The 20621-nt window shown below is 41.9% G+C and overlaps 1 protein-coding gene across 11 annotated transcripts in view; it reads left to right on the plus strand.

Moving 5' to 3' along the window:
* Window positions 1-19589, plus strand: part of akap13 (A-kinase anchoring protein 13) — a 120932-nt gene extending 101343 nt beyond the window's left edge. For 6 of the 11 annotated variants that reach the window (XM_030413976.1, XM_030413981.1, XM_030413983.1 and 3 more), the window contains 13 exons: window positions 1513-1761; window positions 2028-2104; window positions 3579-3760; window positions 4734-4816; window positions 4942-5130; window positions 7237-7383; window positions 9096-9169; window positions 9880-9924; window positions 11242-11292; window positions 11440-11712; window positions 12952-13134; window positions 13489-13780; window positions 16648-19589. In XM_030413976.1, the coding sequence (XP_030269836.1) occupies window positions 1513-1761; window positions 2028-2104; window positions 3579-3760; window positions 4734-4816; window positions 4942-5130; window positions 7237-7383; window positions 9096-9169; window positions 9880-9924; window positions 11242-11292; window positions 11440-11712; window positions 12952-13134; window positions 13489-13780; window positions 16648-16700 (1898 nt within the window). In that variant the 3' untranslated portion in view covers window positions 16701-19589. The remainder of the gene's footprint in view (window positions 1-1512; window positions 1762-2027; window positions 2105-3578; window positions 3761-4733; window positions 4817-4941; window positions 5131-7236; window positions 7384-9095; window positions 9170-9879; window positions 9925-11241; window positions 11293-11439; window positions 11713-12951; window positions 13135-13488; window positions 13781-16647) is intronic. The other 5 variants (XM_030413978.1, XM_030413982.1, XM_030413986.1 and 2 more) reach the window with 2 other exon arrangements.
* The last annotated feature ends 1032 nt before the right edge of the window (window positions 19590-20621 follow it).

Genomic DNA, 20621 nt, shown 5'->3' on the forward strand with positions numbered 1-20621 from the left:
AGGGGAATCCGCAACTAGACCCCTGGAGAATGAAAACATTTTGTTATTACATTTTGGTTCTTGTATGGATTGAATAAAGCCAGTATAACATGCTAATTAGTCAGCCTTTGGACAGACACAGGCTAACTGTTTCCCTGGTTTCCAGTCTTTGCAAGTAGCTTAGTTTTACGTTGCAGATGCAGGAGTTGAATACATTTTCTCGTGTGACACACAAATAAATGCATTTCCCAGAATGATAATTGATTTCTCAAAATGTCCTAAAACCTGTGGTAATGTCTCTAATTTGAGTTGGGCAGGGCTCAGTCTGACAAATGTGGTGCATTTCCTTGCATCATTCGCAGTTTTAAGTGACAGTTGTGGGGTTGTTTGCTTTTGTAACAAGTGTTGTCAACTAAATCGGATCAAAACCACAACCACACCGGATGAAGCAGATGTAATGTTAAAGAGACACAAGTAACATTTCAGTAAACAAGTAAAAAGTCAGTGCAGTAACTCACCACACTGTTTACTTGACGAGCAAGAAGTTCAGGAAGATCAGGTAGGGAGTTTCTGAAATAAGTTTCCATTTTCTTCTCATGTTTTCTTTTCTTATTCTCTCACAACCAAAATGCTAGAAACTTCAATTCAGTAACAATGGTAATCGTCTGTGTGCATCTTAAAGCTTATTTACTCTCTACATCCTGAAACCCATTAAGGTTTGTTGAATGAAGCCTTTCAGGAAGAAAGGGCAGGTTATTTTTGAACAATTTAGAAAAGAACGATCTATACAGAGTATCGACCGTAATTAACCCAACAAGCAGAGGTGAGGCAGTGAGGCCAATGTTGCATACAGATGACTCGTGCAGACGAGATAAATAGGTAGAAAAGGATATTTTCCGTGATGGAATAATCCTGCTAAAGGAGAAGACGTATGGAACTGCCTCCCCTTTTCAAGAAGAAGTGTTTAAAATGTTGTGGACCACAGGTGCAAGTCTGCTCAGAAGAAAAGTTGATGTCAAAATGAAAAAGGCACATTTTCAACACACATGAACACAATGTTGGTGACTTTTGAAGGTTTTTGTATCCAACTCCATCATATGAAACCAGAAAAAGGCTTTCAGTTCTCTCTGTAATGATGTTTTCAATCAGAGGTTTATCAGGGAGAGGAAATGCAGCTAACGCAGTTAAAGGCCAAAAGAGGTACCAAATTTCGCTGCACCTTTTGCTTTGCACAAACACCTCATCAGCTGTGCCACTCTACCAATCTGGTTGAAGTGTGTTAGTTAGGAGCCATTAAATCCCCAAATGGACTTGCAACAGGGATAATGGCTTTAGCCTGCGCTGGGAAAAACAAAACAACTAACCTTTAAAATGATAACTTTCTGCATAAAACGAGTGAACCAAATTGTGGGCTCTCAATACTCTCCCATCAGGAGTGTTATGGTTTGGCTTGATTCTACCTGAAACTTTTCTTAATGCTTAACTGCTTCGCTGTTGCCTATCTAACCCCCCTTGTCACATGTCAAAAAACAGAAAGCGAGGAAGACTACGAAGACCTGACGGATTCTGTCCGGTTGGTGAAGGAGGTGATAGCAGCGGTGGACAGCAAAGTGAACGAGCACGAGAAAAGACGTCGTCTGAAGGAATTTCACGGCCGCATGGACAGCAAGTCCATCATGATGATGAAGAGCGGTCAGATTTTTGCCAGGGAGGATCTACTGAGGAGGAGGCTCATCCACGATGGCGTGCTGCAACTGAAGAACATCCAGGGAAGACTGAAGGGTGAGGAAATACTCACTGACTGCTTTGCTGCCCTTTAACAGACAACACATTTTCTTTGTCTCTGTAAATATGTCAGGATCGTTTGGAAATGTGAAAATAGATGAATCCTTCAAGTTTCAAAAGTGTAGTTATTTATTCTAATGCAACCGAGGATTGTTCTGCAAAATGATAGATAGCTATAGTCTTTTTAAGCTCCTTAGAAAACAAAAATACATAAATTGATCATTTGATGATAAACAACTACTTTTCTCCTGTCTGTTCTCCAGACGTACATGCTCTGCTACTATCAGACGTCATCGTCTTCCTCCAAGAGAAAGACCAGAAATACGTCTACGCCATGCTGGTAAATTCCTGCTGTCATCTCTCTCTCTCTCTCTCTCTCTCTCTCTCTCTCTCCCTCTGCCTCTTGATATCTCTCCTCCTCCTCTTACTTCTCCTCCTCTTACTCCTCCTCCTCCTCCTCCCTCCTTCCTTCTGCTGTTCCCTCCGCTCTCTCTCCATCCCTCCAGTAATAAAGATCTTATGAGTGCAGCCAGATATGTGGTTGTCATATTTTCCTATCCCACTGTTGTTGTTAGCGTTAGCTTGCCTGTTTAGCTTTCCCATTGTGTAATATTGCCTGCCTCTTGCTAGCTAGCTGCACCCAATAAAGCTGTCCTGGCCCTCGGCATATAACCCAACTGTGATAAATCATATAGTTTTGAGGCGTTTTTTTCCATGTTTACAAGGCTCACAGTTTCACACACCACACACTTAGTATGGGGGAATTACAACAGGGGGAGGCCTGTGTCATAATAATCACATCTATCATTAAAACAAGGCTTGACATGTTTAAGTTGAAGCTGTTGGATTTAAATAAAAAGAGGAATAACATGTGGTTCCTATTGGATCACAGCAATGTGAAGCAGCATGAGTTTTGGGCAGAACATTCTTCATTTGTGTGGATCACCAACAGAACAAGCAGTCAGTAGCACTTAGGTCCCCCTGACAGATGATGGGACATATGTATGTGATGCTAAATGTGGCGAGTCTGAGTTAGCCAAATCAGAGTTAGTCTTTTAGTACAAATTCCATGTTTGAGTTTCCAAAGACTGCTTGTCTTTGCCTGAGGTGCAGTGAAAGGAGAGTAAAACAAAGATGGAATTCCGATGAAAAGACTTTGTCTAAAGATATCCTCCTCATTTTATTTGACTGGAACTTTAAATGAATTTCTGTGCAAAATTTGTTTTCATTCCTTTTCAGCTTAGTCACAGTGAAAAGAAACATTTTAAAAAATCGGAAAAATCTGAACCTATCCTTCAATCTTCAGACAAGAGATTGCAGGAAAAACGTGGGGATGTGGTTACAATTTCAGAGTTTGAATGCTCAGAGCAGATATGAACCCGTGGTTTGTTGTGTGCTGAGGCTCTCTAAGTCAGCCGACTCTCATGTGGATGATAACCAAAACCTAATTTTCTTCCTCTTTTCCTTTTCCCTTTTTATCACCAACTGCTCACTCTTCCTATAATCCTTTTTTTTTCCTAACTGACCTCCCTTCATTCTGCACGTCTGTCTTTTCTGTACTTTCTGTCTTTCTTTCCCCTTCCTCCCTCCCTCCCTCCCTCTATAATTATCCATCTCTTCCTCCTCTCCCCCTCTGACTTCACCCCACCCTTCCTCCCGCCTTTCCCATCCTCTCCCTATCCTCAACATTTGTCTTCTCTCCTCCCCTTTCTCCTCCTTGACCCTCCCACTGTCATCTTTTTTTTTTCCATCCTCTTCCCCCGTTGCCTCCGTCCATCCCTCCCCTCCTTTACCCAACCCTCTTCTCCCTGAAGGACCAGCGCTCCACAGTCATCTCCCTTCAGAAGCTGATTGTGAGGGAGGTCGCTAACGAAGAGCGCGGCCTCTTCCTCATCACGGCAGGCATTGAGAAGCCAGAGATGATGGAGGTCCTGGCCAGCTCGAAGGATGAGCGCAACACCTGGATGCATCTCATCCAGGAAGCCATGCAGTCCATGTAAGTGGGATGTGTTTATGTGTTTGTTGAGGGGTTTTCCCAAACATTTTATGGCAATATGCTAATACTGTAAAAAATTGATGCTTTTGTTGCCAGAAGAACAGTTTTGACATTTTCACTCACACACTTTACCTTAGCATATTAACCCAAACTCGACCCAACCTGTAACCTCTACTGCAGAACAATCTCTCTCCTCAAACTGCATTACATTCAGTGTTGGCCTCTTAGGCTTCACCTATGGTGTGTCTGTGTTGTTACCCAGGAGTTAGACCAAGCCCAGTTCACTTGATAGTAATAAACGGTAAGCTGCGACAGAGCACTTTGCTGTCAGGAGGATTAGCACTGCTCTACCTGGGGATGGGGTGTACTCAGGGACAGTCTAATGCTGGATTGGCTTCAAGGGCAGCTCGCTGTAAGCAGAGGATTATTTGACTGCAGCCAGCGGGAAGGAGAGAGATTTAGTACTCTGTCTCTCTCTTTCTCTGACTGACTTCTGTCAAAATACAAAATTGAGATCAGGCTATTGGCAGGAGCGGAGGTGATAAAAACAAAAATAGTTTTCTACGGATTTTCTGTCTCTCTGCTCGGCTGAAAAACATCATATATATTCTCTCAGGGTTGTCTAATCCCCCTCTACTGAAAGTGCTGTCCTGTGGTGTCGATGTCGGTGCGTACTGATTGGTTGTAGATAAGGCTGGAGCTAATCATTATTTTCAGTCATCCTTATTTGAAGACTTTTTTAGTCTATAAAATGTCAGATAATAGTGAATCAGTGGCATTTTAGTGTGAATTGGCGGTTAATTTCACCCAATTACAACTAATTGATTAATCAATTTACATGCCCTGTCACTATTGTGTGCGAATTTAGAAATAGATATTGTGTGTGATGTAGCTTTTGAAATGTTGGTTTGCAGATTTGTGTATAATTTATAAGCTGTAATGTTTGTTTTTTTTCTTTTGCTTGGTTGGACAGGGATAGGGATGAGGATGAAGGGATTCCCAGTGAAACGGAAGATGACAAGAGACAGCTGGAGACTAAAGCCAAGGAGATGAGAGGTGAGAGAAACACCTTTGGAGTGCTGGTGTGAAAGCAGACGGGGATAAGTTTGCTCCGAATCACCACAAAATGTTTTCCTCACTCTCTGTCTCTCTTTCTCCCTCCCTTTGCCTCTGCTGGCCAGATCTATTGAAGCAGAAGGACACAGAGATCATGTCTCTGCTGGAGGAGAAGGTGCAACTCTTCAGGGGGATGTGGGAGGGCTTGAATACGGGCGAGGAGGTCTGCCGGCAGGGTGAACCTTTCTTCAGGTCAGCCTGTGGCGTGGAGCCGCCCAGGGGGGCGTCAGTCATGAAGGATGCCCTGCAGGAAGGTAAGAGAGAGAAAGAGAGTGTTTACAGTGCATCAGAATGTTTAACTGTCAAGCAGAATTGAAAGAGCTTAATAGAGACAGAGAGAGAGACGGTGCTGTATCTCAGTTTCCATCCGCAAATTGGATGTTACCTGAACACACAAGCTTGTTTTTTATTATTACCACCTACACAATTTCATTATTGCCAGCTCACACACATTTCACACATTGTATAATCCTATGTTTAAAGTGCAAGTTGTAGCTGTAGGCAAATTGTTAGCACAGTGAGAGAGCTACCTGATGGGGTTTTGTTCTCAGTCTCTCATGGAATCATTGAATACGCCCAGCAGTGTGTAAAACAACACTCAGGTCCTGTTCTATTGCTTTCCCCATTTGCATAGGCCAGAAGAGGTTTTTAAAATGTACACTGTGGGACCTCCCCCTCCTAGTGAACAGGAAGTACAGAGGGTACATTTTTCACCTATCACATTTAGAAAACCTGTGCCTGAGTGTCTTCCTTTGTTGTTCAGTGCCCTCAGTTGGGTGATGATCCTTCAGAACAGAACTATAAAGGTTACATGGGGGACCAGGAAGACTTTTGTAGTTTCTCATACAAATTCATCAGTAGGTCCTACTGATGGTACAGTTTAACAAGTACATATCCATTTTTTTTGCATGTATCTGATTTTTATGTTAACCAAAAATGCGTATGCTTTAAAATCCATCCGATGAGCCCTTTTTCTCTGAGATACTTGAAAGGTTACTGGTTTGTGGTTGGATCCAAACGGAGGTTGAGAGAGCAGAACTTGTGGGAGAGAGTGTTTATGTTTTGGGATGATTCTAATAGAGTGGATGTAAGACTTTAACAGAGTCACAGTGTGTTTGGATTTCATTCCAGCTCTCAACAAATGTGAAAGCAGAAAGCAGACTGAGATAGATTCTGTATATGGTGACAAAGAGAGAATGAAATGTGAAGGAAGACGGAGAAGAACAACGTATTCTTTGCACGTTACGACACGAGTAAAAAACTGCTCCAAAAATATCAATAAGACAAAAAATTTCAAGCAGTATTCTCAAGCCATTTCTCTTGCTGAATCACGAAATTTTATAACTCTGCCCTCCACTGAATTTTGATTTGTTACATTTTATTTTTACATTATGAAAGATGTATGACAAAAGTCAGAACAGTGTTTTTTTCTTTTTCATTCTCATCATCTCCTGGTTTTTTAGAAGTGTAGAACAAATATGCACTGGCTGAAAAAGTTGCAGTTAAACCGCATTGCAATTGTAATCATTTGCGGTGCAGCATTGCCGTTATTAATCACCATTTTTGGTGTATATGATGTACCAGGAGGTGTCTTGTAGTCTGTGTATTTGCATTCTAAATAATACACAGTGTTTTTGGCGCTGCGTAGGGAGGACTGAGCCAGCACAGATGCAGTTCACTCTTAATGTGTTTCACTAAAAGGTGCTATTGTTCACAAAATCCCAGGAAGTGTGTATAGTATACGGGTTGTGCAGCTGACATTCAACTAAGCATTGTATTCAGCTCTATTACAGGAAGACATGTATAAAGGAGAACATCTGCCGTGGTTCAGCTTTTTAAAAGTAGCAGAAAATGTTTGGCCGTGCTATTACAGAAAGTGTTTTTCGCCTCTCCTTTAAAGCCTGGAGCAATAATTGTCCATATCTGAGATGAGAATTGGCAGAAGTGATGTCATTTCTCCCGCTGAGGTTATCATGTTGTACGTCCAGCAGCAGCTTTGTTTCTCTTATTTTTAGCGGAAAGGTCACAGTGCTGCGTGATCTGTATACACATGTGGATACCAATACTGTATGTGTCTCTCCACAGTTCATATCATTTTAGATGGTAAAGATGTTTAAACTTTGAGTAAAAGAGCTCTGCGGTTCAAACAGGTTGTCAATAGTTGCCTAGCAACAGGAGCCAGCAGCAGGTTGAAAGCAGAAGTGCCTGGTAGGATTCATGAGTGCAGAGCTGAACAGTAACACAGTTAGCCAGGATAATTCACTTACTGACCTGCACATTGATGTTTGCCTCTGTGTGTGTGTGTGTGTGTGTGTGTGTGTGTGTGTGTGTGTGTGTGTGTGTGTGTGTGTGTGTGACAGTGGAGACGTTACAGGCGCTGGTGAACAGCAGCCTGGGTGGGGCAATGGCCAGCGTCCAGGAGGGAGGAGGCGTGGGGCCGGTGTGTTTGCCCCGTCGGGCCGAGACCTTTGGAGGCTTCGACAGTCACCAGATGCACAGCAGTAAGAGTAAGTCTGCTGCTGAATGCTTGTTTTCTGTGGAGAGATTGTGCACACCAGCCAAGTGGTCAGCCAGACTACACGTTTGAAGCCTGTAACAGTGAAAGGCACTGAACCCAGACCTGCTGGTGTAGATAACTGCACCGAGTCAGTGACTGGACTGCAAATGTGTGGTGACACTGCTGGAATCCCAGCCCAGGTCTGAGAAGTAAAATATTTCACTATTTCACCCTAAACTGATTTTTAGTGGTCACATAACTGCAGGCACACACCCAGAACTTCCCACAATGCCCCTGTTCAGTGCAGTTAGATAAAACATTTTTGACGGGGACTTGGACGGCAGAGCTGCTGCTTCCTGAGGGGTACGTGGCCTGCGGCGCTACCTCTGAACAAGCGCCTTTCAAGCACACATAGGGACTCTGCTGAGGTCCAGACTAGCTGCACCTGGAAAACTGATGAGGAAAATGGCACCACAGAATGCTTTATCACTGTGGTGTTTTTAAAAGGGTATTTCACCCTTTGATTTGTGCCTCATCAGAGGCAGTGTGTCAAACATTTGCAGCATTATAAACTCATATTAGAGATGTGTGCAGTGAACAGAACCACACACTATAAGTAGTTCAGATATGGTTAAAAAGGCTCAGCAGGAGTGATGTGATTCGCGATTAATTAGTGAAACAACCTAATCTTCAGCTATTTTCAGAATGGATGTCTCTTCTTATTTTTTATTACCAATAATGCCAAAACTTTCCAGTTGCAGCCATTCAGTTGTGAAGATTTGACTGCTCTTAGTTTTAATATGATAAAAAACTGAATATATTTAGTTTTTTGGGACTGGTGGTTGTCCATAATTTGAAGTTTAAAGATGTTATATTTGCTATAGGAAATTGTGACGGAGATTTTTAGACAGAACTATTAGTCAATTAAAGAATTATTTCACCACCTGAAAGATGGCCCCTGCAGAAAACTTGGCTGTCTCTGCAGTAGAAAGACACAAATATTTTTGAAGTTGGTGCGACATTTATGGGGAAATAAAGACCAGAAAAGGTAGAAATTTACAACAACCAGATTGGCTGCACTAAACTAGACCTATAAATACTCCTGTGGATTCATCAATTCATACATAACCACAAGGCAAAATGCTTAAAAACAAAAACTCTCACTGAAAATTAATTGTATGTGTTGATCTTGTTCCTTTTTTTGGTCCCTTCTGTTCCAGTTGTAACTGGAAGCTGCAGTTCTTACACACTACTGGTCACTGTCTGATTAATGATGACTAACTCTTGTTACCCTCCAAGAATTACTTAAACTGACAGTTACCCCAAAGTCAAAAAATCATTTATACGTGCATTTCTTTTTGATTTTGGGGTGAACTGTTAACAATTGAATAATCCAAATCTTCCTGCAGTCCGCTGCTCATGTAGAACCCATCTCATCACTTTTAATACCTTTTGGTGTTCATTTCACACATTTTGTCGCACTATGAATTCTAGTGGGCACCTGTTGCTGACTCTCGAACATTTCTAGAGAACACATCAGACCTTTTACTGACCCGCGATTTCACTTTAAAGAGACAGTTTTAACTTCTGACAATAGTTAGATATGATAAATGTTCCATATCACATTGTGTCTCTATTCTCGTCTTGTCTCGCAGTGGACCTGAATGTGTATTATTTGCTGCCTGCCTCATTCTTGTCTCCTGTGGTTTCCCCTTGTGTCAGGTGGAGACAGAGATGAGTGCGAGGATACGGCAGGAGATCTGCGCAGGACAGAGTCGGACAGTGTTTTAAAGAAGGTCAGCATCTCAGGAGCCAATTATTCTCTACTCTGATGCTGTGACGCCCCCGCGCCTCAATGAGAACCTGAGGCCATGTGTGGGGGTGCATTTGTCCTCCAACATTAACAACAATACCATTAAGATGAATTTAGCTGCTTCTCTCCCTCCAGTGAATTAGCCTCTTGACTCCCCCTGCCAAGTCCTGTTGCTAATGGCGACGATCAGTTGTATAAGAATTGAACAGTGGCTGAAAATGAATGGGCTGCCTTGTGGTGCTGCTATTGTAGCTCCGCACTGGATTCTAGCCTTTGTAGTCTTATATCCTGCAGCTGGACTGCACATAATTGTTTCTTGAATGTTTTAGTTGAAACTGAGCTACTGTAGTGAGTCGCTTAACAAAAGCATTTTTTTCTAGTCTCTGAACCAACTCGACACCAGGCCATTCCTTGTTAATTGTACATGAATAAAAGAGCAGTACTTGATGTTATTAACATTTTATGTTGGGCATAGAGCCAGAGTTCAGAGGGGGTTCAGCAGGATGTGAAGGGAGTGTGTCAGAATGATCACTAAATATATAATCCATAGTTCATTTAAGCGTTATAATTTTTGTTCTATTCTATAAAATATATTATGAAGTCATCGTCATTTCAAATACAGCTAGAAGCGAAAATACACTCCAAGCTGTGTCAGTGTGCACATACTTAGTGTGTGTTTTTGTGTGTGTGCAGGGAGGAAACGCCAACGTGCTGCAGCTGCTGAAGAGGAACAGTGAGGTAACTCTGACTTCCTGTCTCGAGCTCAATTACAGCTGCTGTTTACATGGAAACTGTCAAAACTCTGTGTTACCATCATCACTATCAGCAGCAATACATGTTCAAGCTTAAACAGTAGTAGCAGAAGTAGTCGTTGTACTGTAGATGTTGTATTAGCTGTTTTAGATGTTAGTAGCATTATTTAAAACACACTTCAGACACAGGAGACTGTTAAAGGAAGAAGTGATTTCATAAAATCATCTCTATAAGAGCAAGCTTTCAGAAGAGTTTTAGATGAAGAATAAAATGAAAATGAATTATGCATGAGAATAGAGTAAGCACTACAAGCAGTGCAAGTCCAGTAGAAATAAAATTCACCAAGACAGAAAAATATACAGTAGCTTGAAATTCACATTTATGCCACAGAAATATCCACCGGCCAGACAAAAGGCCTATTTCATCAAATTTCATGGCGATCCATCCAAACACTGCGAAGATATTTCACTTCTTTAGTTTGTTGCTAATCACATTAGGTTTCCACTCAATCACAAACATTGAATAGCGGATACAGTGGAGAAAGATCTGCAAGTTCTCAGCATTTAATACGTTGTAATAAGCAATTGATAAAACTGGTAACTAAGGGTAGGTGATGAATGTCATAATATACATTGTTAAACAATCGACTGTGCTTATATACTTTGATAAAAGTGGTTAATGTCAAGTTTAATGATGTATGTAAAGGCTGATGTTTCACACCAACTGTACCTTTAGCATAAGAAAATAACAATTGCAAACTAAGTCTGTGGATGCATTTAAGGGGAAGTTATAAAAAGATGCAGTGACGCAGAGTGACTCAGATATCTTGGCATTGTTGGTCATTCAACCTAAACAAGGCAAGAGTACTTCCCATCAACTATTTTACAGAAAATGCATTCTGTGTGTTAGAAAGTGTGTTAGAAATGCTTTTTCCAGCACTTAATTGGGGCATTGTGTGCCTTAGTAAACATCAGTAGCAGCCGAAAGCTCAGTGGCCTTGTCTCTTTGTCCATGTTTAAATAGAGAAAAGGTCACATCACTGTTAACTCCAGTTTGTTTAATGCTGTCTTAGTCCGCTGGTAAATTCATATTACATTCAGTCCACCGCTGGCGCTCAAAGAAAAAGTCAATGTTTAGAATGAAGCACTGCTGCCATCCATGGTGCATTTTAACGAGCAAAGTCAAGTGCAGCAGTAAGCAAGGCGATATCAAACAGACAGCTTTCTTCCGTGCAGTAGAACATGAACACACCAGGATGTTGCATTTTACAAGATGCTCAGTGATCTCTCTTTTTTACAACAGCAGGTCCTGAACAGTGTGTCCAATCTGCATCTCCTACTCAGCACTCTGCAGGTAAGATGAGGGGGGAAACGATGAGGGGAAGAAATATGATTTGAGATGCTGATTGAGACAGACAAATGATTATCTGTAAGACAACACCAGGAGTGATGTGTCTGATCTCATCTATCTGCCCCGCTGCTCTCGTCGTGTCTCTCCCAGGCGGTGGTAGTTCAGCAGGACAGTTTCATCGAGGACCAGCGGCAGGCCCTGAGCGAGCGCTCCTCCTCCTGCACGTCTTTATCGCGGCAGACCTCGCGGCCCAGCTCGCTGATTGAACAGGAGAAGCAGCGCAGCCTGGAGAAGCAGCGGCAGGAGCTGGCATCCCTGCAGAGACAGCAGGCAGCTCATGCTGAGGAGAAGAGGAGGAGGGAGAGGGAGTGGGAGCTGAGGGAACAGCAGCTGACTGAAAGGGAGGGGCGGCTGCGTGCACAGGTAACTATGCATCATTTTCTACGAGTTCTGTTTTAGGCAGCTGTAAGTCTTAAGACAACACCTGCCAATTTTCTTAACAGCGGGATGGTTTTATCCTGCAGTCATTCACCTTGTACAATATTTTACCTTATACAATACAATGTAATAATGTGCAAAGCATTCGGGGTTCCAGCAGCGATGGCAAGCTGCCTTCAAAACAAACCTTTGTCTGAGAAATTCCACAGCTGCCTTTAAAGTTTAGTTTCACTGAGACTGAAGCTGCAGGGTCATATTAAAACTGAGGAGGATGCAAAGACATCACAGTAGAGGTCGAGAGGTTTAGCTTAATGACTAAAGATTAGCTTAAATCTAATGTAGTTAGCCAGCTGACTCAGCCACTTTGCTGATGACTTGTGAATGGCTGAACAAGTACAGAAGTCTTCTAGGTTGAACTGTCAAAATAAATATTTTAAAATTCAAGTTAACTTAAACGTTTAAGTGAATGAGTTTCCTACTGCAAGTAGTTTTTTTTTTGCCAATGTTGGATAAGCTTACTGCAGTTTTCATACTTTTAACTTGGCTGAATTTTCATACAGTTTCATGATAAAAACAAACTGACAGACATGCTCACCTTTAAACACAAAATAATATATTGCTAGTAGCAGGTGAAAGAGGGAAGAGACAGAAAAGCAATTTATTTACTTTCAAAATGTTGACAGAACTTCAAGTCTGTTACAGAAACTAAATAATTTACCCAACATCAGTGACTGCCAGGTTTTATTTTGTTTGTGTTTTCTCACATGCAGGAGGAAATGTGTGCACAGGAATAGTTTTTTTTTACTCCAAACAACAGATATATCTTTTTTTTAAATAACTTAATATACTTATATAACTTAATATTTGTTAGTGAGGTGAATAGTTTGAGACATATGAATGATGTGAGCGTGAATTGGCATTAATAACCAAGGATCTTGATGAGCCTACACTGAACCGGAAACCAGACAAGCATGTGTCTAGTTTATTTATCTGTAAACATGAGACATTTCAGATGATGTTCAACACTTTTATTCAAAGGGTTTTGCAATTCAGTTTCCTATCTCAGATAACAGTGTAGCTCAATGAATAGTTTCATTAGTTTAGTCTCAGATGATGGAGCATTGTGTTAGTCCTAAAACCTACAGATTTGTAATATCCATTTACAAAATGATGGAGTGACTAGCAACATATCAATAAATCCATTGATGCACCTCCCAACCACTGCAGGAGGAAGAGATCCTGAAGCGACACAAGGAGCTGGAGGAGGAGAAGCAGGAGCTGCAGAGTAAGAAGGAGGAGTACCAGAAAGACCTGGAGAGGCTGAGAGACGCTCAGAGGAAGCTGGAGAGGGACAGGGAAGCTGTGCAGCGGCAGTTCGACAAGATGGAGGAGGTCCGTGTGGTTGAGGTGAGCAGGGACGCTCTAAACAATAACTGCAGGGGAACACAGAATGAGCTCAGCGGGTTTGGTTTTTATTGATGCTTGAATTGGAGGCTCGAACCTGCGTCCTCTTGAAAGTGAGAACAGAAAGCTCTTGGCAACGTAAGCAAACAGTGCTGCATCATAATCCAAACAGCTACATTTTAAGGCATTTAATCCAAAACCGGTACATATAGATAAACAGTTTTCATTTCCCACCATATGCTCTTTTTGGAAACATTTATGCTCATCTTTTATTAACTTGCGAACACATTTAAATATGAATACATATTCACTGACAGATGTAGTTAACAGCTGTACATCCCTCTTCCTTCCTTCCAGAGGACTCCCTCTACGACGTCAGATGAAACCCAGTTCCCAGGCAGCTCCCACTCCCTGGAGCTGGACCCGCTGGAGCTCTCCTCCTCCCTGCCGAGGCTGCAGCCCCAGAGGTCTAAGACCAAAGGGAAAGGCCTAAATCCCTTTACCTCATCCTCCACCAACCCCAACCTCAAGGGCAGTGAAGCCAACCACCAGATCTCAAAGAGCCTGCTGCAGCTGGCCAAGAACAAGAGCAAAGAGGGCAAGGAGAAGAAGAAGAAGAAGGGCAAAGGAGGGAGCGCACAGACGGCAGGTAGGGAGGAGCGGATGGATTTACATTTAGTTTAATCATTCAGTGAGTCAGCAGGTCGGAGCTGAATGTTTTTGTCAAGGACACTTCAGATTAGACACATGGCATTTAGTTATCAGAGAGGAGAAGTGATAGGTAGATGTGTGGGAGGAGGACGTCATTGGACAGGCAAATGGATGAAAAAGACAAGAATTAACACACAAAGCTCTCAGGTGTTTTTCAGAAAGACAAGTTTTACCCAAGTATGAGCACAAAATGACAAGGTTTCCCGATTCCCCAATTGCGTCACATTGCAGTACATGGTGTGCAGTCTAACCCACCGTGGATAGACGATCAGCCATGACCAGGAGTGTTTCCAGGGGACATTTTTCAAATAACAAGACTAAAAACGGGTCTTGGCTGTGACTTTAATGAGGGCAACACGCCTAAAATGTTATGAAGATATTGCCTATAAAAATGTGAAGAGTATGAATATGGTATTTGTAGTTAATTTCCTTTTTTAAGAGAGGTAATACTGCTTTATATTTAATAATATAAAACGGAGAATACACACTGACAAATACATTGAAATTGTAATTGACAGCTGATATTAAATCAGTCCATGTTTCACATATGATCCGTACAGCTTCTGGTAAGAAACTGCAAGAACGTCATGTATTTGGACTTTTTTTTCTGCTAAATGGCCCATGCCAAAACCTATAAAATCAGTATTACATTTCCAATAAACCACCTGTATTAAATCAACATGAAACACAGTGGCAGTTTGTAAGTCAGACATTTATTGCCGAATGACTCTGACTCTTAGGACTTTGATAATAAGTACTCATCATAGCCTGTAAAGCCTGACATCAGTGTTCCGCCCGGTGATGTATTTTAAGGACATTTTTCTTTGCAAGTTTCAGCTTGCATCACACAGCCTCTTTATCTTCTATGTCTCCTTCATCTTGTAGCGAACGCAGCCACAGTCTACTGTGATGTACTTTCCTGTTTTTCCCTCAGGTCACTCATTGTTCTGTGCTGCCGTGCTGCTGGGTCCTCACACCAGCCACTTTCATGTCCTGTGACTCTGGAGTCAATCACTGTGTCCCAAATACATACCAAGTGTATACAGTCTACACTCATTAAAGTGTACTCTTCGTGTGTTGAGAATAAAAATGTAAACGCAACTTATACTAACAGGCAATGACACAAAACAAGCACGGACAGACGATTTGCAGTTTGGTGCTCTCCACCGTTTCTGAGTCCAACTCGGCTGTCGTTAATACAACTGTCAGGTTTCTGTTACACTTTGTCCTATGAAACATCTATTGTTAACGAGTTGACAACTTTGCTTACACAGTCATATATAAGTAATATAGTGTGCTAGGATAACAGAGCTAACTACACCGCGGTTACAGGTTTCTGTCAGGATACTCTGTGCATCATAGAGTTGAGGCAGAGCAGCTAGAGAACTTTAGAGGGAAAACATGAGCAGTTTCCTTTGAAATATGATCTATTTCACCCAAATCACTGGTGCTGTGTGTTCCTACAGTTGCATAGTGTAAAAAACAAGCGTCAGGGGTGCAAGTGGCTGAGACAGAGACACCATACACCCTATTCAAAAACACTACACCAACAAATATGACATTTGTAAGAAAAAGTGAGTCTCACTCCCAACTTGTCAAAAATTGACACTTTGAGATGGCGGCCGACCCGTCCTGATGAGTTTGAAATGAGACTCAAAAATCAACTTTTCTTACACATAGCACCTTTAAAGGGGCAATTTGTAAGATATGGCCAGGATTTTAGTTTATAACTTTCAAAAAATGAACCAACATTATCGACAATGTGTGAAGACACAAGAAGTCTTTGTGTTGTGCTGCATAGTTATCTACTGACGTCTGCATGCTAACCAGTTAGCCCCGGTCAGTCCTGTCGCGTAATCCCACATTGTACCGTAACAGGGGATAGTATGAGAGCGTAGACCTGCAGTTTCAGCTGGGAGATGCAAGCAGTGGATTTGCTACCAAGTCTAAACAAAATAAACTGACAAAGTGAGTGAACCTCGCTAGAAGTACAACACATACCGTCTGAATCGAGCCTAAAACGAGCCTCAGTAACTCATCATAAAACACACTTCACTCAAACTCGACAGAAACCAAATGAAGCTCCTCAGAACAGTCTCTCTCGGTTGTTCACAAAATGTAATGGTAGTAGCAGAGGTGTTCCTGCAGCTCCTCCATTTACTGTGTGCACTGCATTGTGGGTGTCCATCAACATCATCACACACAAATCTTGTTTAATTTTCCGTATGCATAGGGCTGTTTGTGTTGTGTTGAGCACATTACATAATTCCAACCTGTTGTGTATGTAGAATGAATTTCTGACGCAGCTTAGATTTTAGGGGGATCTTAAACAGCCTTAATGTGGTTTGGAGATCCTCTGACTCCCCCTGAGTGTGAGTGAATTAAGAGCATGAAAAGGTGTCTGTCTCTGTTTGTGTAAGTCTCCCTGTATTTAAAGAACAATGTCGCACAGCCAAGACAACAATACACACACAGTAGGGGATGCAGACAAAATACATTTGATGTGAAAAGCATTGATACACATGAAAGTAAAAATACATTTGTAGCTATGAAAGGGAGGCTGTGATATGAGCAGCGAGCTAACATACAGCACATGAAGCAGCTTCTGTCAGCTCCTGAATGGGAGACGATGACGGCTCGGTGCACTGTGCTTACGGTGTTTGATCAGTGTGAAGCACGGTGATGCTGCTCGCTAACTCCCCCCGGAGAATAAATGTTACAACAAATCAGCGAGAAAAATCCTCTTAGAGGAAGAATCCTCTCTTGTGGTGCTGACACTGACTCCTCTTCTTCTCCTCCCTCCAGACCCCCAGCACCTCCCTGAGCCTCCTCTGGATGGAGAGATCTTCTTCTGCTAAGGAGCGGCTCGTCCTCGTCCTCGTCATCATCAAACTGTAACAGCCGTTCTGACACCAGAAGGAGTGCGTTACCGCCAAGTAGTCACACTGCAGTGTACTACCAGGCTTGTTGGCACCTTTAAAATCACCTTGAAAAGACATTTAGTTAATTTTCCACATCATAGTGCAGAGATGTTTAACATTACAGTAAGAACAAGGCAGGAAATGTATTTTTTACATCAAATCTCACTGCTTTTAGTTTCTGGAAATATTTTAGGGATTCTGTTTTGGTGTGCAAGTGTGAGTTATGTACATGACGTACATAAAAATAGCAGTACATTTTGGGGGTATTGAAAACCCCTCGTTTTCCAAAGATGGTTTCATGAAAGAGGAGTAATTTCTTCATTTTTGTGCTAGAGAATCAAATTGAGAACATTTCACATTAGATTACCTAACAAGCTCTGCCATGTATGTCACAGGCTTCGCTGCCTTTCAGCCCGCGGTCCAGCAGCCCGTCCTGTTATTAAGTTCCACACCAACAGGCTGTTGCGTTCATTCACTGGAAGCCTTTTCCATGTGACTGAACCCACACACACAAGGATGGAGATGTACCCAATTCAGCCTGGAAACGGATACGAATGTCAACGAGCTCCATGTGGCACTGGAAGCTCCTCACTCCTAATTATCCATCTCATTGATAATTAATAGTGAGACAGTGTCTTTCTTAGTGTTTGGTCCAGTGTTTCATTCCTCGTTGAAAGAGAAGCGGAGCCTCACAGTCCTTTACTCACTGTTTAAAAAGCAGATGTGATTGCATCCACTGATTTTGCCTTCAGTTTGTCAGCAAAATGTGATTGGCACGCTACCTTCAGTAATCCTCTGTAATGACTCTATGCCATCAATCACGTTCCCTGGCTGGGCTTTAATGTATTTGAAGTCTGGAAATCTCCATTTTGGAGTGAAACTCTTCAGATGTGCGTGTCTGCTTTCCCAGACTCAACATTAATGAAAGGATTGGGACATATCTCCCTGTGTCTAATGGCTCAATTCATATCCTTTAGTGTGTTTTAGAGCCTTGGATGGATATTAGCTTGATCCCAGCTTTATCTGCCTGTCAATGGGCTTTTATTCAGCCCTCATCTTTCATCTGAGTGACGACGAGCCGGGCTTTTCCTTCGTTTTTTTTAATTGCATGTAACTCTGCAGGTAGCATACTAATGGTGTCTGTCTGTTAAAGGGTTCAACTCTCTCTTTCAAACTCCCTCTTTCAGTTGTGATAATAGACTCAGTAGATGCACGTGGCTGATGTTTTTAGGAAGTGGAGGCTGCTCATTTAGGTACAAAGCAGCTAGTTAGACAAAATGAGAGGGGACATTAATTAAAAAACACCAGATGATGTTATGTGTCCCTGTTTGGACGTTTAATGACTAAACCCGCTCAGCAGGTACCGCCTGAGTCTCTGATCATTTCAAATTAATCAACACTCATCAGTGTTGTTAAGCACTTTGGTCCTGATATGTTGAAGCATTTATTTTGTTATCAGTGTGAGATATCAATCAAGGCGGGCTCTGTATTCTGTGGGACTTTTTAATCGAGGGCACTGATGCTCATCAAAGGCAACGATGATCCAAAGCAAGATAATGTGTTCAAGCGCACAAAAGATGCCGCGGTTCCATTTTATTAGTGTTTAAAATGATAGAAGGGGAGTTGGGGAACTATTATATGACACTTCCAAGCTGACCTGTCTGACCTGTCTTAATTTTTAAGCCTGTGTTTTAGCCCACTGAGCCCAGACTGGGCCACACAACTACCTGCTGGACAGGTAGGAAGTAAAAACAGAAGGAAAAAAAACCCCTTTTCCAGTGAATTACAGAGCATCACCACTCAACTGCTTTCTCGCTGCCTCTTTTGTCTCGTCTTTAAGTGCTTGTTTGTTAACCTGCCGTCTGTATTGAGGATTTGACTTCATGTCCAGGCTGGTTTATTATAGTGTGTCTTCTAAGAGGCTTACAGGGCCAGCCAATTAGTTGCTTCATGTCTTTTGTTTATGGCTTTGGTGTAATCCTGTCAGAGAAACACAGGAACGGGCTTTCCCCCCCTTTTGTCGCTTTAGGTGTGTTTTGACCACTAGGGAGCACTGCACCTATGACTAATTTAGTTCCCTCTCACACAAACAAAAACACCAAGAAAGTATGAAACTGTTTTTTTAATTTCTTTTTTAGACATATTCCCCCTGCTGTGAGCAATTGACATATTTTTCTCAGCAGGTCACTGCCATACAGAGATAATGTGATGAGCGTGGGCTCTCACACTCTGTGACATTTTCCCCACGGCATTTGTAATTGACTTGCAGAAACAAATAAGTTGTCAGAGATTGTAATTGGTTATTCAGTGGAAGCAGTCGGCAGCAGCTTTAATATGAAAAAAGACGGTCGAGCGGTTTGAGGGAGCGACCGGGCAGAACCACAAACCTCTCTCTGTAAGGGACAATCAGCAGACGCGAGTCAGGAAAATGAACTCCCTCCCTGATGATGATAGGCCTGTCCACGAGACGAGTGTGTCCATCAGGTGAACCCTGCGTAGCCTTAAATCTTAATGATAAAATGCACTAGAGTAGAACCCAGCATCTTCTCAGGAGACAGAGGAGAGCTTTTATACCTCCACTATGAAAAGAAGGAAATGTTTGTACTATAAAAGTGGTACAGAACTGTTTCATTCCCAACCATGTAAAAAAAGGGCAAAGACAAATGTAAATATGATTTATGTATAAAACAAATCAAATGTAAAAAATGTTTTGTTGGTGATTTATTGCAACATTTTGTAAGAATGTTTTATTTATGTTTTATTCTCACCCTCTGGGTGATGTAAAGTCACATTTCTCTCATAATAAAAAAAAAATCATAATGGACATTTGAAGTCTCGGTTGTTTAGTTATTGTAAGTCGTCTCCATCAATTTGCAAAACAAATTAAATGAATGGAAATATATGAATGTTTGTTAGGGTTAGCCATATTACAAATGGTCACTGGTCACTCATTTTCTGACAAAACGGCTAAACGCTCCACGTGTACTTCCTTCTATTCCACATCACACCATATCTGCTAGTTATTTGATCTGTTACATATTTTACACACATCATCATGTATACCTTTGCTCAAGCGGCTGCCAACACATTATGTCCACAGCCAAAGAGAGATTGCGAATGAGACGGACATGCCAGACATTTAGGAAAGGCACAGCTGTGACCACGTGCCTTTCCTCCTCTGACGAGTCTAAATGTGTGCTGTTGCCCTCAATGGATGAAGGAGAGACGGACGAAAACATCTGCTAAATAAAACCAACCTGATCAACACGTCACGCGTGCTGCACCTCTTCTTTACAGGAGCAGAGATGTGTAACATTTCACATTTTTAATGTTATGGTACCCATACTAAAACAATGTTATAATAAACAGTAGTACTGCTTCTACCATGCGGTGCATTGAGATCATTATTATGCTGGAATGTTTCATGGCTCCATGTTTGCTGTGTGCTGACTCACTACAACAATTCAACCTGTCAGAAGAATTCATCCATCCTCGACCAAATATCTCCGGATGAATAATCCGCAACTATTTTACAACTGGATCCAGCCTCAGCGCTTTTATTGGTCTTATTTAATAATAAACTCTCCTCAGTCTGATGGATAATGAAAATAACTGAGTGATCAAGAGGGACATTTTCCGGTTAACAGATCTCTACAAAGTGATCTCAATTTATTACAAATAAGAAACACAAAACACTTTATTATTGCATTAGTATTCATGTCAGAATTCAGCAGATGCACCACCTGCAGCAGTTCTGTGTAGACAGCTCTTTATCAGGTTTGCACATATGGACAAAACTGCTCAGGCTCTGTCACGTTGCATCTGGATCAGGAGGGAGTGAAACGCAGCCACGAATCA

This window comes from Sparus aurata, chromosome 4, assembly GCF_900880675.1.
Source record: "Sparus aurata chromosome 4, fSpaAur1.1, whole genome shotgun sequence".
NCBI classification, from domain to species: Eukaryota; Metazoa; Chordata; class Actinopteri; order Spariformes; family Sparidae; genus Sparus; species Sparus aurata.